The sequence below is a fragment of the Felis catus genome, chromosome E2 (assembly GCF_018350175.1).
Source record: "Felis catus isolate Fca126 chromosome E2, F.catus_Fca126_mat1.0, whole genome shotgun sequence".
In the NCBI taxonomy this organism is placed as follows: Eukaryota; Metazoa; Chordata; class Mammalia; order Carnivora; family Felidae; genus Felis; species Felis catus.
In genome coordinates this window covers 42,129,078-42,147,811 of record NC_058382.1, presented here as the reverse complement: position 1 = coordinate 42,147,811, position 18,734 = coordinate 42,129,078, and the positions used below count along the sequence as shown (strand labels likewise).

The 18,734-nt window shown below is 52.3% G+C and overlaps 1 protein-coding gene and 1 long non-coding RNA gene across 3 annotated transcripts in view; one reads left to right on the top strand and one right to left on the bottom strand.

Moving 5' to 3' along the window:
• BEAN1 (brain expressed associated with NEDD4 1) overlaps positions 1 to 17,426 on the bottom strand; it is a 36,731-nt gene extending 19,305 nt beyond the window's left edge. The window contains exons 1-2 of one of the 2 annotated variants that reach the window (XM_023245290.2): positions 17,257 to 17,426; positions 7,429 to 7,535 (exon numbers count right to left, since the gene is read on the bottom strand). In XM_023245290.2, coding sequence (XP_023101058.1) covers positions 7,429 to 7,453 — 25 coding nt within the window. In that variant the 5' untranslated portion in view covers positions 7,454 to 7,535; positions 17,257 to 17,426. The remainder of the gene's footprint in view (positions 1 to 7,428; positions 7,536 to 17,256) is intronic. The other variant, XM_023245291.2, reaches the window with a different exon arrangement.
• The window catches only part of LOC109494907, an 801,993-nt gene that overhangs the window by 25,005 nt on the left and 758,254 nt on the right, over positions 1 to 18,734 (top strand). The window contains exons 5-9 of the long non-coding RNA XR_006590427.1: positions 630 to 784; positions 5,792 to 5,901; positions 6,294 to 7,557; positions 7,859 to 7,950; positions 8,810 to 8,935. This is a non-coding gene — a long non-coding RNA (uncharacterized LOC109494907). The remainder of the gene's footprint in view (positions 1 to 629; positions 785 to 5,791; positions 5,902 to 6,293; positions 7,558 to 7,858; positions 7,951 to 8,809; positions 8,936 to 18,734) is intronic.

Here is an 18,734-nt window from a genome sequence, read left to right as displayed (position 1 = left end):
GCCCACCTTGGCTTTTACATTGATAAAATTTTATTCTCGCTGTTTTTCTTGCAACACCCCTTCCCCAATCCTCACATTTACCCCCATTCCTAGGGGAGACAAGTATCATCCAGGGGATGAAGGGCCCGGGGATGGGCAGAGAATAGCTCTGGAATGACTGTCTCTGGCAAGGCCTAGAGATTACCTACAGACATGGAGTCCAGTTGTGGCACAGGGGCAGAGGGAGCAGCCCCAAGAAGCCGACCGTCAGGGGGCTGATGGGGGACGTGGTGTTTACATGTAGAGAGAAGCGAAGAGAGAGGACTCTGGGAGGTGAAATGTACTTAAGCTCCCAGAGGGATCAGTGTGGCCAGTGCCCTGGGCTTAGATCCAGAAGCCCTGCTTTTGAATCCTATCTTCTCCCCTGGCGGGTCCCTGGGCATGTGACTTGTCTCTCTTGGGGCCTCCTTCTTCTCTCTGGAAAGCAAGCGGGCCTGCACGCTTCTGCAGTGACATCACAGAGGACAACCAGTTTTTCCCAGTCACCCTGGGCACAGTTCCAGGTGCAGGCAGAGCTGAGTTTCAGGTAGCTAATCTAGGGTAGCGCTTGGCAGAGAAATGGCAGTGTCCTTACACATTTCTATTTGCAGGAAAATCCATCTCCTCTCTCCCAGTGCACTTGGCCCTGTGATGCCACAGGTGACGACTCTGAAGATCATGCTTCCCTTGACAAGATTTCTAGATACAGAAGCCATTTTTCCCTCCACCAACCTAGGGCTCAGGAAAGATGGAGTCCGATTTGAAGGTAAAACCATTAGGATCTGCAGATTAAACGGAGTGGTGGTGGATGAGAAAGAGAGCACTAAGAATTGACCAAGTTTGGAGCCTGAACACAAGAAAGGACTGAGCTGCCATTTACAGAGATGGGGAGGATGACGGGCAGGTTTGGTGGGGGACTGGGAGTCAAGATTTAAGGTTTTGACATGTTACATCTGAGATGCTCTGGAGAGACACTGAACAGACATCTGAGTGGAGATACATCTGAGTGGGCCAGACCGTCGGATATAGGAGTCTAGAGCTCAGGGAGAGTCTGGAGCCAGAGATGTAAATTTGGGGGCTGTCAGTGTATGGGTGCTGCTCAATGCCATGAGGCTGGATGATATCACCTAGGGAGCTCGCTGCCAAGGGGGGTGGGGGACAGTGAAATGCAAGAACGTTGCCAGCTGTGAGTGCCCTGCAAAGGCTGGGGGTACTGTGTCATCACAGGTTTTCCCCGCTCTCTGAAAGTAAAGGGTTCCCATGAAACCTTTCATAGCCAAAATGGCGTAAAGTGAAGAAGAAATTATCATTAATTTATTTGGAAAAAAAGGTTTTAGTGTCCCCAGACCCCCAAAATAACCTCTTTTAGGCTTTTCTGATAACTTAGGACACATCTTGCTAACGGATGCACAAAATCAAGATAGGGCACAGGTGCTCCCAGACAGAGTTCAAAGCTATGGCGGCTGGATGAGGAGATGCTGGGTGTGGTTCTGGGGAAGGAGCTTGGTGGGCCCACTCTTGCTGTTTGGGGTGTGCGCTGCTTCTATCATGGCTTGCTTTTGAAAGAAATGCTGAACAGTTTTCACTTCTTGCCTTTTTTCACAAAAGCGAAATTGTCTTCCGATTTCTTTCGGTTAGTGAAAACAGGTACTAACTTGGCTCTTTTGTAAAAGTGAAGTGGCATAACTCAAACTTTCAAACACTGGGGAATACCTGTAGTACAGAACACATTAGGTGTTCAAGCTGAAGTTGATGCCTTCCTGCCAGGGATTCTAATATAAAATGTGCATTTCAAATTAAGATTAGCTATCAGAGGCTGAGCACTTGCTGTAGTCAGACCCTGCCAGACCAGAGAACTCTGAGGACAGGTAGCCAGGGCATTCATGGTCCTGCTGCAGAGTAGACTCTCCATCCAAGGGGTGGGGATGAAGGACTGGACTGGACTCCGCCCTTGTCCTTTTGTCCATCTGTGGTTTAGCTACAATTGAGCCCTGGAAAGACCCACCTGGGTTGTATCCCTGGCCCCATGGTTTTCTAGCTGTGTCACCTAGCGTAGTCCCCCCTGTCCTCGAGGCTCAGCTTTTTCATGTGTGGAATGAGCACACTCATCCTTCCCTTGCAGGACTGCTTCAAGGAAGCCATGTGAAGAAATGATCATAGGCCTTGTGAGCCCTTTATCTACAATATCTCATTTGATCCTTACAGCAACCCTCTGAGGTGGAGCCTTTAATTAACTTCCATCTTACAGATGAAAAAACTGAGACTCAGAGAGAAATGTCTACCTGAAGTCACTTCTGCTATTCTCTTGCCCACTCCAAAGTCAGGCCACAGCAAGGAACGAATAGGGGTTTCATCCCACAGGCCAATGATCATTGCGTGGTGCTTGTGTGTGTTTAAGGGAGTCTCACGTTGCATCCAGGCTCAAGTAGGAAGGAGTGCTGCAATTGATAGGCAGTGTCTGCTCTAGGAACAGTAGTGGCAAATTGTGAACGTGTCCTGTCATTTGTGTTTCTTGTCCTCAAGTCCTTCCTTCTATTGATAGCTAAGTCTCTGCAGAGGTAACTCTTATTATAATGAGCAGAGCAGAAAATAGTAGTATCTGGTCCGAATCCCAAATTTACCTCCAAAATTCCCATGTGTCTCTGTTTTCCCTGCTCTATCACTAAAGGCATGGGTAACACTAAGCTGTGTAGGGAGGAGGTGGTCAAAAGGACAGGACTTTCAAGCTTCTTGAGCATCTTCTCAGTGTCTGGCATCAAGCTAGATTCTCCTCGTGGAGCAGGTTAAATCTGAACATCAAACCAAAAGGCTGGTAGAACTATTTCCATGTTATAGAGGAGCAAATTGGGACTTGTAGTTGTTAAATAGCTTTCTCCAGATGTAATAGCTGGTAAGTGTCAGCACTAGGTTGTACACGAACCCAAGCACTGTCTACCACGTAACACTGATTCTGTGAGAGACCCAAACCCACCCAGAGGCTCTGCCAGACTGCAGTTCCTGCCAGCCTGTCGGCAGCCCAAGAGCTTAGCAGAGACAAGTGCCAGCTGACTTCTCCGTGGATCAGTGGATGCAACCCTAACCCCCTCCTTCCTGCTTTGGTACAGGCTCAGTCTCTCTGGGGTCCCCAAAGCCCCTCCTTCCCCAGATCTATCTCCCAAGGCCAGTGGGAAGCAGGCCACCCCCATGTCACAGGGAGCTCCACAGGACTCTGCCAGGGGCTAAGAAGAGGTTGTGAAGCATCTGTTCTTGGAACCTGGGTCCCGGGTGAATCCTGGGCCACGCTGCCCAGCTGGAGGCAGATGGAGAAGACTCCCATGTCTCCAGTTTTCCTGAGGAGCCAGGCTGGTCCTCCTCCACCTCACAGAGTGGCTTAAGGCTAGAAAATGGCTCACTGGCCTGGCAGTCACAGACAGAAGACCTGACTTCTCTCTCGCAGTGGTCGAAGCCTACTGAGCTTCCCCTTCCTGTTCTTGCCTCCACCCTCTGCCTTAAGTCTTCTTACCTGCAGAACTTGGGGGAGGGGGCTGTCTCTGGAAGCCATGGATGAGCTGCAGTGCCCACAAGGTGGGTGAGATGGGGTGGAGGGAGTGGGAAGTGTGCGGTGTGGGCAGTGCCTGGGAGGAGTTGACCCAGCCTGGTCTGGTTAACTCCTGCTCATCTCCCAAGAGGCCAATGGACGGTCCTGCTTTGCCCAGTGTCTGAAGCTGTGGAAACTGGGCAGACCCATGTCTGTTGCCTGGCTCTCCCCCTACACTGGTTACCTTTCCCCGCTCACTCTCCTCAGTCTCCGGACCCCCCTGCTAGGAGTGGGGTCTTGCTTAGGAACCTTTAGGGTTTGTTTTTCCTTCTGGGGACTTTTCCCCATTGGCAGGGGATTAGGTGTAGGGAAACCCAAATGGGAACAAGCTATGGCTCCTCCCCTAACTTTTCCAGGTTTTAATGGGCTTTGGTATCTTCACATGTACTGGGAAAGATAATTTTATGAGCTAAGAAAGTTAAATAAATTCCATTAGATGTCTAAATTCACAGTACAGGAAAGGAGGTGTTACAAAAGAGTGTGTGTGTTCATGTCAGGGCCCTCCTGATACTTCCGGTTCCATCCCTTAGAATGTTCCTGTGTCAAGTGTTTTTAGGATGTCTGGAGTTCTGTGGTTCTGCGTCCCTTCCAGAACTTGTGTGAGGGTCTCTCGTCTGAGCTGAGGGGGCTGCCCACAAGGCATCTGCTTCATCTTGATTCGTTTACGTGTCTGGTTGTGCGATAAACATTTACTGAGGCAGCAATTTCCAGGTTGAATCTGAAGTGTGGCCCAGACGGAGGCAGAGTCTCAATGGCAACCTGATGACCCAATTTGGACCCCTACCCCACCCCCCTCCCGGTCTCCTCAGGCAGTTGGTGCTGATGGGTGTGTTGGAGGGGAACTGAAGGTCCCGCACAGATTTCTGGCCTGAGGGACTGAGTACATGGTGGTGCCCTAAACCAACACAGTAACCAAGCCAAGCCAGTTGGAGTGAAGAACTGTGTCTGGGACAGGCTGAATCTGAGGTGTAGAGGTAGGGGCTGCCCTGGGGTGCCTGGGTGGCTCAGTCGGTTGAGCGTCTGACTTCGGCCCAGGTCATGGTCTCACAGTCTGTGAGTTCGAGCCCCAAGTCAGGCTCTGTGCTGACAGCTCAGAGCCTGGAGCCTGCTTCTGATTCTGTGTCTCCCTCTCTCTCTGCCCCTCCCCAGCTCATGCTCGCACTCTGTCTCTGTCAAAAATAAATTTAAAAATAAATAAATAAATAAATAAATAAATAAATAATCAATCAATCAATCAATCAATCAATAAATAAATAACTTAAAAAAGAGGTATGGGCTGCCCAGGGGAGACAGGCAGCAAAAGGCAGAAGAAGGAATCTGAAGGTGGGCATAAACCGGGCTGGGAAAGAGCCTTGGAAGCTGCTGGCCTAGAAGCTGCAGCTGAAAGCAGAGAGGGGATGAGAAGGTCTAGAGTGTGTGCAGGGGGAAGGCCAGGGGCGAGGCTTGGGCCCCAGCATCCCGGGGCAGGCACGGCAAGAATCCACCCGCCCCCACTGCCAAAGGACACTACCAGTGGACAGTGAGAGGAGGACCAGATGGCTAGAGGGGCCGGAAGAGAACCCAGAGGGCTCAGGGTCAGGGAATGAAAGGGAGAAGTCTTCAAGAAAGCTGAAGTGACCAACAGGGAGAACCGGAAGCTACAGAATGGGTTTAGTGACACAGAAGTCAATGGGATGTGTGGTGGGGGTGCAGAAGCCAGACTGAAGTGGGCTGGGGTTGCTGAAAGGAGGGGCAGTGAACACTTTCCAGAGGAAAGGTAAGGAGTCAGACTGGAAGACGTAAGAAAAATCTGGCAGAGAAGGAGAGGGATGATGGAGGAAGGGGTAGGTCTGGACAGCCCCACAGTGCTGGGCCTGCCATTGCCAGGGACCCCTTCTCCGTAAAATCTGAACAGATCCCAACCTATATATAGATGTGAGTAGAGCTGCACTGGCTGAAGCAGTGGGGTGGGGTGGGGTGGAGGGGCGAGGGTTCTGCCCGCACATGTGCCCCTTGCTTTCTGTGGAGCCTCACAGCAGCCCCGAGCTCCCAGAGCCCACTGGCCTCAGACCACCCCTTCATCTTACAAAGGAGGACTGGCCAGCCAAAGCCATGGGGAGAATCCGATGGCACAGTCAGGAGCTTCAGCTCCTCCCCCATCCACTGCTTTCAGCTCCTCATCCAGAGTGTTTAACTATACATTTATTCATTCAACAGACATTTATTGAGTGCTTACTGCATGCCAGGCACTGGGCCTGTAGGGATGTGTAGGAACTGCTTCTGAACAGCCCTGAATATCGATGACCACACCCTGTTAACCTCAGGAGGTGAGTATGCAGAGGGCTGTCCTGTGCCGATGGCCTCTGTTTATGCAGACAGGCAGGGCTTTGCGGGGTCTGGCTTGACCCCAGAAAGTTCTGGAATGCGCTCTACACTCAGCAACCCAGTTTTACTCTTTACCAGCCTTCTCCATTCCCAGCTGCTCAAGGGGGTGAGGATGTGGCCATTCTAGCCCTCTGTGGGGCAGGTGTCCCTGGGCTCCAACGTGTCCCTGAATGGGTAGCCTTCTTACCTGGCCTGAACTTGGGCTCCGATTTCCTGATTATGCCGCAGCAGCAGTGACAACAGTAACAGTAACTTACTGAGCTTGTACTAGTACTGCACCCCCCCCCAACACCGCTCCTGGGACAATGAATCCCACCAGCCCCTTCTTCCCCAGGGCATACCTGGTGATGGCCCCACCCCAACGGGATACACCAGCTTCCTCGGCCCACCCCCAGCAGCAGTCCCTTGAGGTTCAAAGGTTTAACAACTGAGGTTTCTACCATTTAGAAGAGAGGACCCCAACCCAAAGCAGTGACATGTAACCAGTGGTGCACATTAGAACAGGCATTGGTGAGTGGGGGTGAGGGATTAGCTAGAGTGAGCACGGTAGAGGGGGAGATGACAAATAGATAGAGGAGGGCTAGGGCGAGGCCCTTGATTTCACACAGACTCACAGTCCTGACTCATCAAGGAGAAGGGATTGGGGGGGGTGTTATGCAAGTCCTCCCAAGTGGCACCAAGTGATGACGGTTTTGGGGGGGCACAGGGGATATCACAAGAGAAAGCAGGTGGCTGCCATGGGGACAGGTAAAGGGGACGCCACAGTAAGGGTGGGAGCATGAGTCAGTGAAGGTGGGGCTGGTGGAGACTAAGGGAGCCGCAGCCTCGAGCCCCAGGGGTACACCTGACTGAGCCCATCGCCTGGACTCATGGACATCAGGGAGCCAAGACATGAATGTTATGGACAAAATCATCTCAAGGCTCCAGCAGATTAAATGAATTAATTAGTAAATGAGGGGCTTCAGGAAAGGTTTCCTTAGGACAGTGAACTCCAAGGAGTGTGTTCTGGAGCGCCCATCCTGTGAGACCCTCCTTGTGGTCAAATTTGGGAAGGCCACTGGGCTTTCGCTTTCCTATGGCAGCCTCACAACACACATCACCACATTAAAGGCTCTGAAAAGTCCTGTGGTAACAAAAGCTACTTAACTTGTCTCACTCAGCATTTCCCACATTCATTTGGCCACAAAATTAAAAAAAAAACAAAAAACAATCCCGTTAATATCCCTCAGAGGAATCCCGACCCACACTTTGTCAAGTGCTGATACAGAGGGATTGGTAAAAGTGGGATGTCTCTTCTGTGTCAGGGGTCTTCTGTGTTGCCCTCCCCCCACCCATCATATCCCATCAGCCCCTGATCAGACCCTTGGGGCTCTTTGGCTAAACATCCTAGAAACATTCTCTGCAAACTTGACTCTAAGCCCGGCCCTTGCCTGGCCCCGAGCCATGAAGGATGTGAAGAGAAGACTTACAGGGGCAGGGGCGTTTGAAGGACATGTAATCCTTGGAGCAAAATAGCGGAGCCAGCCTGCCCACTTGTACAGTTCCAACTTCTTGTAGAAAAGGATCCTCTGCTCACCTGCAGAAACACAAACAGACAGGTGATGGGGCGCCCACATGGTACCCACTGACCCTGTGAGCTTGGCATTCAGGTCCCTGGGCTGTTAACCTCTGGGGAAAGGGTGGTGACTGTGACAGCATGTGCCCAGTCTGGGCAGGGGTCTGAGGGAGCTCTGGGTGGCGGAGTGTGGGGGTTCTGGGGCAGGGGTGGGGCAAATGCATGCTGGGGTGTCAGTGGTGGGTGGAGGGGGGAATATCTCCTCTGGGTGGACCCTTAAACAGGAATGAGAGATACCCTGGTGTTCTCCTGTCTCATGAACCTGCTTGGGACAATTGCAATAGATCATGGCATTCTGAGCATTTTATACCTGGAAGGACCCTTGAAGACCAGCCCAATGTCCTCATATCACAGAAGGGGAACAGACGTAGAAAGGGTAAGGTGCCAGTTCAAGGTCCTAGAGCTGGCTTTGGAAGGGTATTCAGAGTTTACCTAACTGAAACCTTATTATTATTACTATTATCCCAACACTTTTAAGGGGATGATGCTCTTTTCATTCCCATTTTATAAATAAGGAAGTTGAAGCTCAGAGGTTATGTAGCTTGTCCAAGGTCACACAACTTCTAATTACAGGCTGGGACTAGAACCCAGGTCTTTTTTACCCCAAAGCCTCCATCCATTGTCAGCAAGCGTATCACTTGGAAGGCACCTAATAAAGGCCAAGAGAATGAAAATGTCTCTTCCCCAATCTCCCTGCCTCCCCTCCCCTTCAACCTTAAACTTGGTGTGACACCTGAATGAGCAGCAAGGGTCACTCTAACACCCATTTGCAAGAGAGGAAACATTTTCAAAAAATGCCCCAGCCTCCCGTGCTGGTTCTGTCTCTCCTGAGCTCCAAGTGACATGGGGCTGTATGAACAGCAGGGAGATACAGTTATTTTGTAGGGAGTGTGGTCACTAGATTTGCAGAAACCAAACTGCACATTTGGGGGTTGCTGAGCGGGAACTGTGGATGTGGAGTTTGGTGGGTTCCTGTGGGGGAGAGCTTGCAGCCAGGAACCAACAGGAAAACAGCCTGGCCCCTCTGGGTCCCAGGAGGCAGTTGACCTCCCTGATCCTGGGGGTGACACTGTGGACAGAGCTTTTGTCTAGGACTCCGGTCCCAAGATTCCCACCCTAGTTTCCCTCAGGAACCCTTTTCATTATATACAGTTTTTCCTCCAAATGGGTTCCATGTTTTGATGGAGACCATTGGCCAAATTGCACTGATTAATAACACTTTTTCTATTTAATAGATGAATCCAAGACCTATCTTTGGAGAGCCTGAACTCAGAAGTCCAAGTCCTGTCACTTCCTGGAGTGTGCCTTTAGGCACAGTACTTCACCTGTCTGAGCTGCAGTGTCCTCAGGGGGAAATCAGGGTAGGGCACTTCACTGGCTTTGAGGATGGGGGGTGGGGTACGTATGTCATGTTCATTCTGTTGTCTGAGGGGGTCAGGGGGAGGGAGCCATTGCTGCCACTGACCCTGGGGTCCCTCTCTCCAGATGGCTCCTTGTGGCTCAGTCTTCTGGGTGTGAACCCCAGGTAGCCTGATGCATATTCCCCATCCCTACAGAAACCAACAAGAGTTTTGATGGGGGAATGGAGGGTAGGATGTGATCTCCCTAGGCCCGGTAAAGAAGTCTCTCTGGCATGGCAGGCTGCTTGGGGAACTGTGATTTCACACCAGAAAATTCTGAAGAGTCTCAGGGCCTGGGATCTATACTTTCTAAAATACATGTGTGTACATGTATCTGTGTTCACGTTTGTGGGTATGCCCATGTGCACTGTGGCCACGTGTGTGTCTGGAGGGAGACTTAAGCAGGCTGACAGGCCATCTTTCATGCTGCTTCCAGAGAGGTCTTTCTTAAAGGCACAATGGATCATGTCATTCTTTTGCCGAAAACCCTTCCATAAATCCTCAGTGTCCCTAGGAAAATGAACTGGCTTCTACCACTACCTCCACCGCCCTGGTGCTCTGCCTGCCTCTCTAGTGAACTGGTGTAATGTGAGTGCTTAATAAAAATACGCTGCATGTACACTTCCTATAGGGTCACCGTGGTGGCTCCTGACGCTGTAGAGGGTGCTGCCCACCCTCTAAACTCCAAGGGGTTGTCTCCAAGGTCTTGCTTCTCCTAGAGGCCCCCTGTACCCCCTCTTTCCTCCTTGTGGGCCCTGTGATTCTGAGGTGAAGGTTGAGACAGCATGGGGTATGGGGGAGGTGGGAGATGGGCTGCCTAGGGCAGGGGCCAAGAACCCTCGCATTGTATATTTTGTGGTCAGTTTGGATGTTTGGCAGACTATGTGTAAGTTTCCAAATGGCTCAAGAGGCTGGCAAGGGGCTGGGTCAGATAGACATTTGTGTATATGGAAGCATTCTGGGCACTCCAGCTTTTCAGGTGTGACCCACACTCACTAAACACCTGCTTGCACCAGATGACATCATCAACATTATTGCAATGTTCCCTGATGTGGGTAATACCATTTTCATTTTGCAGATGAGAAAACTGAGGCTCAGTGATTTGATCCACCCATTGTCACAGAGAAAAGATGGTGGAAGGGCTATGCGGGAGGGATCTTGTCCCCCAGTGTTCCTCAGTTATAGCAGGGACACCCTACAGAGATCTGACACCCTGGGTGTCACCCCACCCAGGGCTCTGGCTGGCCAGCTCCTTGGACACACTGGGTCTCTCATGCCATTTCCTTGGCATGCCTTTCCTTTCCTCTCCACCTGGCAAACTCCCATGTGGCTGTCATCACATGGCTGAAGAAACCTCTTCAGTGAAGTCCTCTTTGACTGCTGGAGACAGAATAGCCATTCTGGCTATGCCTCCACAGCACATGGACATCCTTCCAGGATGACTTTGGTTCTAACTTGTTCCAGATTGTTAGCTTCTTGTGGGTATGGAGGGCCAGTGTGGCCTCTGGGAACTCCCTTGGGGCTGGGCACATTTAAAAATATGTGGATTCTAGAACAAATCCACCTTGGCCTGATGTCAGCATAGGACTGCAGTGTTGAAGCTGCCTTTTAATGATGCTCAACTTCCTGAGGAAAAGGACGCCCATGTAAGGAACTGAGATGCTCCCCGACATCGTGGGTGACAATGATGCTGACGTTAGCTAGGGTACCATTCCCCGCATCATGTAACTCAGTCTGCACTTCACATACATCTTCTTGCTGCATTCTCCCAGCATTCCTGGATTGCATCAGTTTATTCAAATATTTACCAAGTACCTAGGGTGTGTCCCACAAAACCCTTGGAAAACAAAAGGAGGGGCTTTTAGGGTCCTAAAACAGCAATCTCAACCTTACTGTTTCCTCCTCCCCTCCCCCACTTGTGGATTTCAACATGAGGACCTACAGGAAAACCATTTCATGGTGGCATCAGACCCTCTGCTTGGGTGGAGCTTTGGTTGGGTTATCAAGACAAAGGAACTGGATGTCAGGTATCTATGTGTGCAAGTACCCACCCCGCTCTCCCCACATGTGACCAGAGCTGCTGTGAGGACACAGTGATGGGGGTAGTGGATGGCCAGGTTCGTCACGAATGGTCTGAGATTGTGCTTTGCTGGGCGAGGTGTTCCGGAGCAGGGACTGCAGGAGTGGGGGTTGGGCTTGGACCCACTCTCAGGTCACGTCTCCCCCCTGCCCGCCTGTCTCGGAGCCCAGCATCCGAGGCGAGGCGCGTTCCTGCCTGTGACTCATCTGCGACTGTATTGTCTGGCTAGAAATCGGAGGGCGGGCGGCGGCGGCACTCCAGGCTCTGAAGTGGCTTAATGGTGTGCGGCAAGTCCACGTCACTCCCATTCCGCCTCACGTCCCCACTCCCAGAATACCTCGTCTGGGGCCCACTGCGACACTCAGACCTGGGCAAATGCGTATGTGGTTAAGGGGGGGCGGCGCCGCGCCCCTGGCGGGCAGAGCTGGGCTGGCGGAGCCGGCTGGCGCAGTGTGCAGGGGCGGCACGGCGCATGCGCGGCAGTCGGACCCGGGAGGGTTCTGCGGCACCGCGGTAGACCGCGGACAGAGAGGGGCCGCAGGAGTGGGCTGGCCTGTGGAAGAGGCCACGTGACTCCGTGACGCTGATGCGGCACTGGCTCTACCGCAGTCACGTGTCGTCAGCCCAGGGGAATCTCAAAACAAACCCCCCATTTTGCAGATGTCAACACTGAGATTCAGAGAAACGAAGGGGGTTGGGAGAGATCATGAGCTCCTGGCCCCAAGACTACCCTTTGGAAGATTTTAAGCAGGGGAATTGCACGGTCACCTTTTAAGAAGGTCTCCCTGGGCTCAGTGAGGAGGGGGGACCAGGGATTGGAGGCAGGTGACAGGGGAGCAGGGAAGCTGTGGTAGGAGATGATGGGCTTAAATGAAGGCGATGGTAAATGGAGCAAAGTGAGAGGCTACATTCTTTGGTTTGACAGTATTTATTCAGAGCCCCTTGTGAACCACGTTTTGGGTGCTGAGAATAGAGAAGTGAAGCAAACACTGACTGCCTGTCCTCACCAAGCTTCCTGCTAGTGGAGGAGACACACATATAATGGTGGTGTTTGTTAGATAGGAGTAAGGGGAGGAACAGAGGCAGTGTGTACGTGGAGACTGAACATTTAGATACAGTGGCTGCAGAAGGCCTTGGTGAGAGGGTGATCTGTAAGCGAAGACTGGAGCAAGGCAGCTAGCTGGGTGAACAGCTGGGTGGATATGTGGGAGAAGGGTATCCCAGGTAGAGGGACCAGACAGAATGCCCCTGGGCAGGAGCATGCTGGGTGGGTTTGAGAAATAGGGCGGTTTGTGTAGGGGATATTTAAGAAGCAGGACAGATGGATCAGATGTAGAGGGTGAGGAAGAGGGAGCCTTAAAGATGGTTCCCTGTGTCTGCTTGGGTGTTTGTAGGTGTGGGGGGAGGGGGATGGTGGAGAAATGGAGGCCCTTCCAAAGGTGGGTGAGGTGGAGACTCCAGATCTAGACAGGCCAGATAAGTACTGGTTCTTTCTGTCCTAACCACAGTACATGCTCAGGGACTGTTTACTGAATGAATGAATGATGCCATAACAGAGATTCCATGAACCTGTGGGTGTGCAGGTGATTGCCCAGAGCCAGAAGAAAGTCAGAGATTCTGGACTGTGGTGAGACACACTGATCTTAAAAGGGTTGCATCTACCTCACCAGGCAGGGGGCTAATTTCTGGGGCTGCGGGGGTAGGGGGGTCCCCAGGTGGCAGAAAACCTTCCTCCTCTGCAGGAAGGTCTTTATATGAGGCTGGTACCCAGCTGGTGTCTTTCCCAATGGAGAAGAACATTACTTGGCAAGTAGCCTTCTGTAGAATCAACTGCTACCTCCTTCCTCACTGCCACCAAGGTACAACCTCTAAGGGTTGATGTACTGTCTACCTGCATAAACCAGTCCATCTACAAACTGGCAAATAGGTCTGGCCAAGTGGGTAGAGAAGCATGATTTAAGTCTCAGGAAAAACCACACAGAGGGCACCACAAAGCATTATTTATGGCAGTGAAACACGAGGGATAACCTCACTGTCCAATAAGAGGATAGGCTGAGAAAATTATAATGGAATAATATATAGCCATGAAATAATAGTTTTAAAGACATTTTAATAACATAGGTAAAGACTTTTAGTGGAATGTTAAGAAGGAAAAAAGACCCAGGTTATATATAAAAAGGCAGGTTACAGAACTCTGCATACAACATGATCCTTATTTTGTAAAAGAAAAAAAACCTAAAGAAAATATTCATATATAGAAAAATTTGGGGAGGAAATAGATGCAAATATTCACCGTCATTGGGCTCTCTGGGCAGTGGTGGGGTTGAGGATTTTTGTGTTTTACATTTTTTATGATTTTCCAAATTTTCTACAATGAACATGTATTTTATAATCTGAAAAATCATTAAAATGAAGATTTGAAAAAACCTTTCATGCTAACAAAGAATAATTAAGTGATAAGTCAGTGATAGTTAATTGAAAAATTTTAAAGCTAACTTAATTGCCTTTGCCCATGCCATTTGTTATTGTAAAGATTAAAAAAAAAAAACTTGTCTTTGAACTTACTGGTAAGGAGCTTTATTAAAATGTTAGGTAAATAATTTCCATTTTTTTTAACCCTCATCAAAATTTCCCTGGCTCTTGAGCAAGTCCTATTTGCCAAATTTTTGAGGGAATGGTTTCTGCCACAAACCTTAATGTTTTATTTTCAGGCAAGCTATACACTTGGCAAAAATAATAACAATAGACCTTATGTTTGTAAAACACTTTATAATTTGCAAAGCATACTAAGTGCTGGGTACTATTCTAGGCTCTGAATATAGGAGATATCATCATGAACAAAATGGTTAAAAGTCCCTGCCTTTGGGGAATTTATATTGATGAGAGTAGACAATAAACAAATGAATATAATATAGAGGTGTTAGAGGTTGATAGTGCTACAGGAAAAAAATGGAGAGGAGTGATAGGGAATAAATTGGGGGGGGGGTTGCTCTTTTAAATCAGTTTGATTACTGTTAGAATACAAAACATGAAGGTGTCTCTAAAAATTCTCTGGCCCGTGGACAGTTAACATGAGGTATAAAATGATTGATGATATCCCTGGAGGAAGCATTCCAATAACTAATTACACATCATCTAAGATACAATGTGCTAATTATCAATTTTATAAACTCATAAAATTATGATGAGTCATAGGGATGTTTTAAGTATTCTATACTTAGCAACGTTAGATAGCCCTTAACCTTTCCCAGCCTCAGTGTTCTCATCTATAAAATGGGGACAATTTCAGTACCTAAATCAGAGGACTGTTGTCAGAATCCAAAGAGAAGTGCTTATGCATGGAAAAGAGTATGTGTTCAGGATATGTTCATAATGCAGATGCAGCAAGGCCACTGGGAATGGTCCATCTGACACTGCCACGTGTTTCCTGTATATTACTTCTTCAGTCCCCACAAATGTAATGGGAGGTACATAATATTTGTTCCCACTTTCAAGAGGAAATTGAGGCTCTGGAAGGTAAATCTTCTGCCCAGAATCCTATGCTCTAAGCCTAGGCAGTTGGCTCCAAGTAGCCATGTTCTCAGCCATAGCTCCATTTTGTGCTCACTTGCCCAGGGGCTCCAGAAGCCCTCCTGGCCTCAGTTTCTACATTTAGGAGGCTGAGAGCAGATTTAGACTTTCCCACCCCTTACCTTGTGCTCTGAGCACTTCCAGGGCAAAGGCTTCAGGTAATAGGCCAGAATGTGTCTGTTTATTCCCAAAGACTTAAGATAATGTCCATATCTCCATCACGTTCCCTGTGGGCTGTGATCCAAAAACTGAGGTGGACCAGGAGATACTCACCTCCTAATCAGTTCCTGATTAACTCTTTTGGGAAGAAGAGGAGTGAGAATTATGGAAGATGCAGGGATGTGACACCCAAGTGGGCGAATGGGGGCGGGGTACATAGGAAGAAGAGCAAGGGGGTTTCTGTATAGAAGGAGCCCATTCTCCCTATATTACCAAGTCCCCATCAGGCAACGTGTGGACAGACTCACCCCTCCCCTGCCCTGTTCTGGGCAGATGGGCCACAGGTGGCCAGGACAAGCATGGATGTCCACAAGCTGGACCTTTGTTTTCTTCTCAACAGTGCTCCTGGCACCTACACCCTCCATGCCACCTGAAAGATCCCAGCATCCTCCCCTAGATCCTGGGCCTCGCCTGCTCTACTCTGAACCCGAGACCCCAGCTGCACAGACAGGCAGATCTCTTCCTGGGGACCTTCCAGCTCTGAAGTTCTAACCTCTTGGTCAGCCACTGGCTCCATTTCCTCCCCAAGGTTCATCATTTCTGGTGCCTCCTGGCTCAATGGGCTGGATGGTCAGCATGGAAACAGGGTTGGGACCCCTCAGACCTGCTGTCTCCTTGCCCTGGCGGCTGCTCCCCCTGCTGCTTTCTGCTGCCTGTCTGAACCATCACTACTGGAACATCCATGCCACCTGACAGCCTGATGGCTCCTCAGGGAAAGCAATCCTCCCTGCCCCACCCCCTCCCAAACCGCAGAGTGGAGAGAGGTGTGCAGAATTCCCTTGCACCCACTGTGAGAGATGCGTGAGAAGCCCTCCACCGGGGCAGCAGACATCAGCCAAGGGCAAAAGAAAAGCCAGTCAGATACAGTCTTTTCCATCCTGGATGCATATGGTGTGGTAGGGAGGAGAAAGCCCGGCCAGGCAGTAGAAAGCTTTGGGGAGGAGGGAATGTCTGAGAAAGGGCAGGCCCCAAGTTTTGCATCACAATTAGATGTCAACAAGGCCTTGAGGGGATTCAAAGCCCTCCGCAAAGGGGGGTTGGCGGGGGTCTAGTCCCCGCCATCTCAGGCGAATTCACTGTTTTCAGCATCTACTGGTGCTGGACACTTCATCAAATGACACCTGTAGCCAACCTGATTTGAGTCCTGGCTGTGTGCCAAGCACCATGGTAGCCGCCGCCCCCACCCCCACCCCCCGCCAGCAGCATCTCATTTAATCTTTTCAACGCGCATTCCCCGTGTTTCAGATGGGGAAACTAAGGCTCAAGAGAGGTTAAGTGTCTTGTCTCAGGTCACACAGCTAGGAATAGGAAGTCAGTCAAGACCATACTGTAGTACCAAAGCCCTTAAACATTCTGCTCACAACAGAATCTTGCCTACTAGTCAGCGGAGGAAACTGAGGCACAGGAGGTGAAGTCAGGGTGTTTGAGGAGAGGGTCTAGAGGGGCATCCTCAAGACAGGTGCCCATGGGACTGTGTGGGTCTAGACCAAGGATCAGTCTCCTGGAGCCCCTGCCTCTCACACCTGTCACTTATGCCGTCGCCTTCCCTGCCACCCCCGCTTGGCCACCCCCACTGACACCCGCGTGGGATCAAAAGGGCAGCCCTAGGTCTTCTGCGCCAGCCTCCAGACCGCAGAGCCGATGGGGGGGGGGGAGTGGGGAGGGGGGGAGGAAAGGCTGCGCGAGCCAGCCAGGGGGTGGGGTGGGCACTACCCAGCTTCCGAGGGCTCTTGGGGAGAGGCGACTGTGGCCCTTCGAGCTGCGCAGCCAGCCAGAGCAGCCGCCTCGGACTCAGCCTCGAGTCCCATTTACCGCGCAAGCGAAAGTCTGCCCCAAAGCTAGAGAAGGTGCGGCGGGGCCGCCCCCTATCCCACCTTTGGTGCTGAGATAGGCGTCGAAGCGGGGGCTTGGCCAGGGTGACCCGCCCGTCGGAGGGTCAAACTTCCTGGCTCAGGGGTGGGGGTTGGTTCTAGCTTCAAACTCCGCAAAGCCGGGAGCCCCTTCCCTCTTCCACCCCGTCCAAAAGTGCGTCCTAGTTTCCCCTTCTTGGGTGGGTTGCTCAGGGGTCCTGAAACCGAGGGTGCGGGACGGAGGAGGCTCTCTTGTGCCCCCCCCCCCCCAGGAGGTGGATGCTCCGAGAGACCCTCCCTTCCCTGTGGCTATCGGGCGTGCTCAAGGGGTAGCCTTGGCCCGGCCGGAGACGCGCGGGCCGGGGGCGGGAGTCTGGGGATCCCATTCGGAGCGCGCTGCGGTTCGTCTTCGGACCGCTGGTCCGCCCTCCTGGCGCGCCAAGGCTCCGCGCGGGGCGCCCCAGCTGTGTGCGTGCGCCGGGGCCGCCACAGACCTCGGGGAAGGGGGCCGGGACCCCCTACCCGCCCCTCCCCAGCACCGCCCCCGGCCCAACGCCCCTTACTCGGCTTAGCCGCCTCGCTCCGCTCCGCGCGCCGCAGTGCCGGCTCCAGCTTCGGCTCCAGCTCGGTTTCCCGCTCTGGCTCCGGCTCGGGCTCGGGCTCGGGCTCGGGCTCCGGCTCTGACTCCGGCTCCGGCTCCGGCTCCGGCTCCCGCTCCCGCTCCCGCTCCTGCTCTGGTTCCCGCTCGGATGCCTCTGCGCTCTGGCTCGGGCTCGAGCTCGGGCTCGGGCTCGGGCTCGGGCTCGAGCTCGGGCGTCGCGGGGGGCGCGCCGCTCCGCCTCTGCTTGCTCGTCGCGCAGGGGCGGGGCGGGTGGGGCGGGGCCGGGCCGAGCGGACCTGCTGCCCGCGATCCCCAGCGGAGGCGGCGGCGGCGGCTTCTCAGCCCCAGTCCCAGCCCTGCCCTGCCGCAGCCCCGCCCGCTTGCCCGTCGGCCCTGCGCCGCCGCCCAAGCCACAGCCGTCCGCTCCCGGGCCCCCTAGGCGGCGCGCCTCCCTGGCCTCAGCAGCGCTGTGTGGCGGCTTCGGGTCTTCAGCAGCTCTGGGCCGCGGCCCGGGTCATCCCTGTGATGGGGGGACGCGGGAGGGGGAAGGGCCGAGCCGCGCCCCTCTGTGCGCAGCCACCCCGACATCCACGCAGCTGCAGGCGGGACGGGCGCGGCAGGGAGACCAGCCTGTCAGACGGACAGGCGTGTGTAGAGAATGACATACAGACAGGTGGGAGCAGAGAAGGACAGACACACAGACATGTGCAGAGAAGGGTAGACAATGGCATGTGCAGGGAAGGACGGCCAAACAGTTTGGTCAGAGGAGAAACTGGGCACTTGGTGGTGGTGGTGGGGGACCCTGTCACAGCCAGTGGGAGGGGCAGCCTAGACTGGAAGGGCCTCTGCTCCCAGTTGACGGCAGATGAGTTCTGAGGCATGGCATGCTGGGATGTCAGGTAGGGCCGGCTGAAGCCTTCCTCTCCTGAGCCATCAGCTTGCCCATTTCCTTCGCCCCTCGCCCCACTCCGTGCCCTCTTTGCCCTCCTCCCTGCAAACCCAGGCACAGAGCTTGGTCCTGGCAGATGGACCTGCTCTGTCCACACTGTATTCTGGGGCCTTGGACAAGTCCGGGTCATCCTCCTGATTTCATTACAATAGAGCTCCTGTTTACTGCACCCCTGCTACCTTGTGGTGCTTTCTAGTTATTTACATCTCCCCTGCTTGACTGGGAGCCCCAGGAGGGAAACCCCTGGGGTCCTTGCACAGAGCCTGCACTCTAAATTTGATGAATGAATTAATGAAATACCTTGTTGATAACTCTCAACAAACTCCCATTTTGTTGATGGTGGCTTGAAAGTGGTTCTCAAAAGGACAACATGAGGACAAAAGAGCTATACATGTTTATGATCAAACTTGGAGAAGTGAAGAAGCCATGGGATAGCTCTGAAGAGAAGCCAAGCCCCACTGGTACTGCAGAAGGGTGGGGACAGAGCAGGC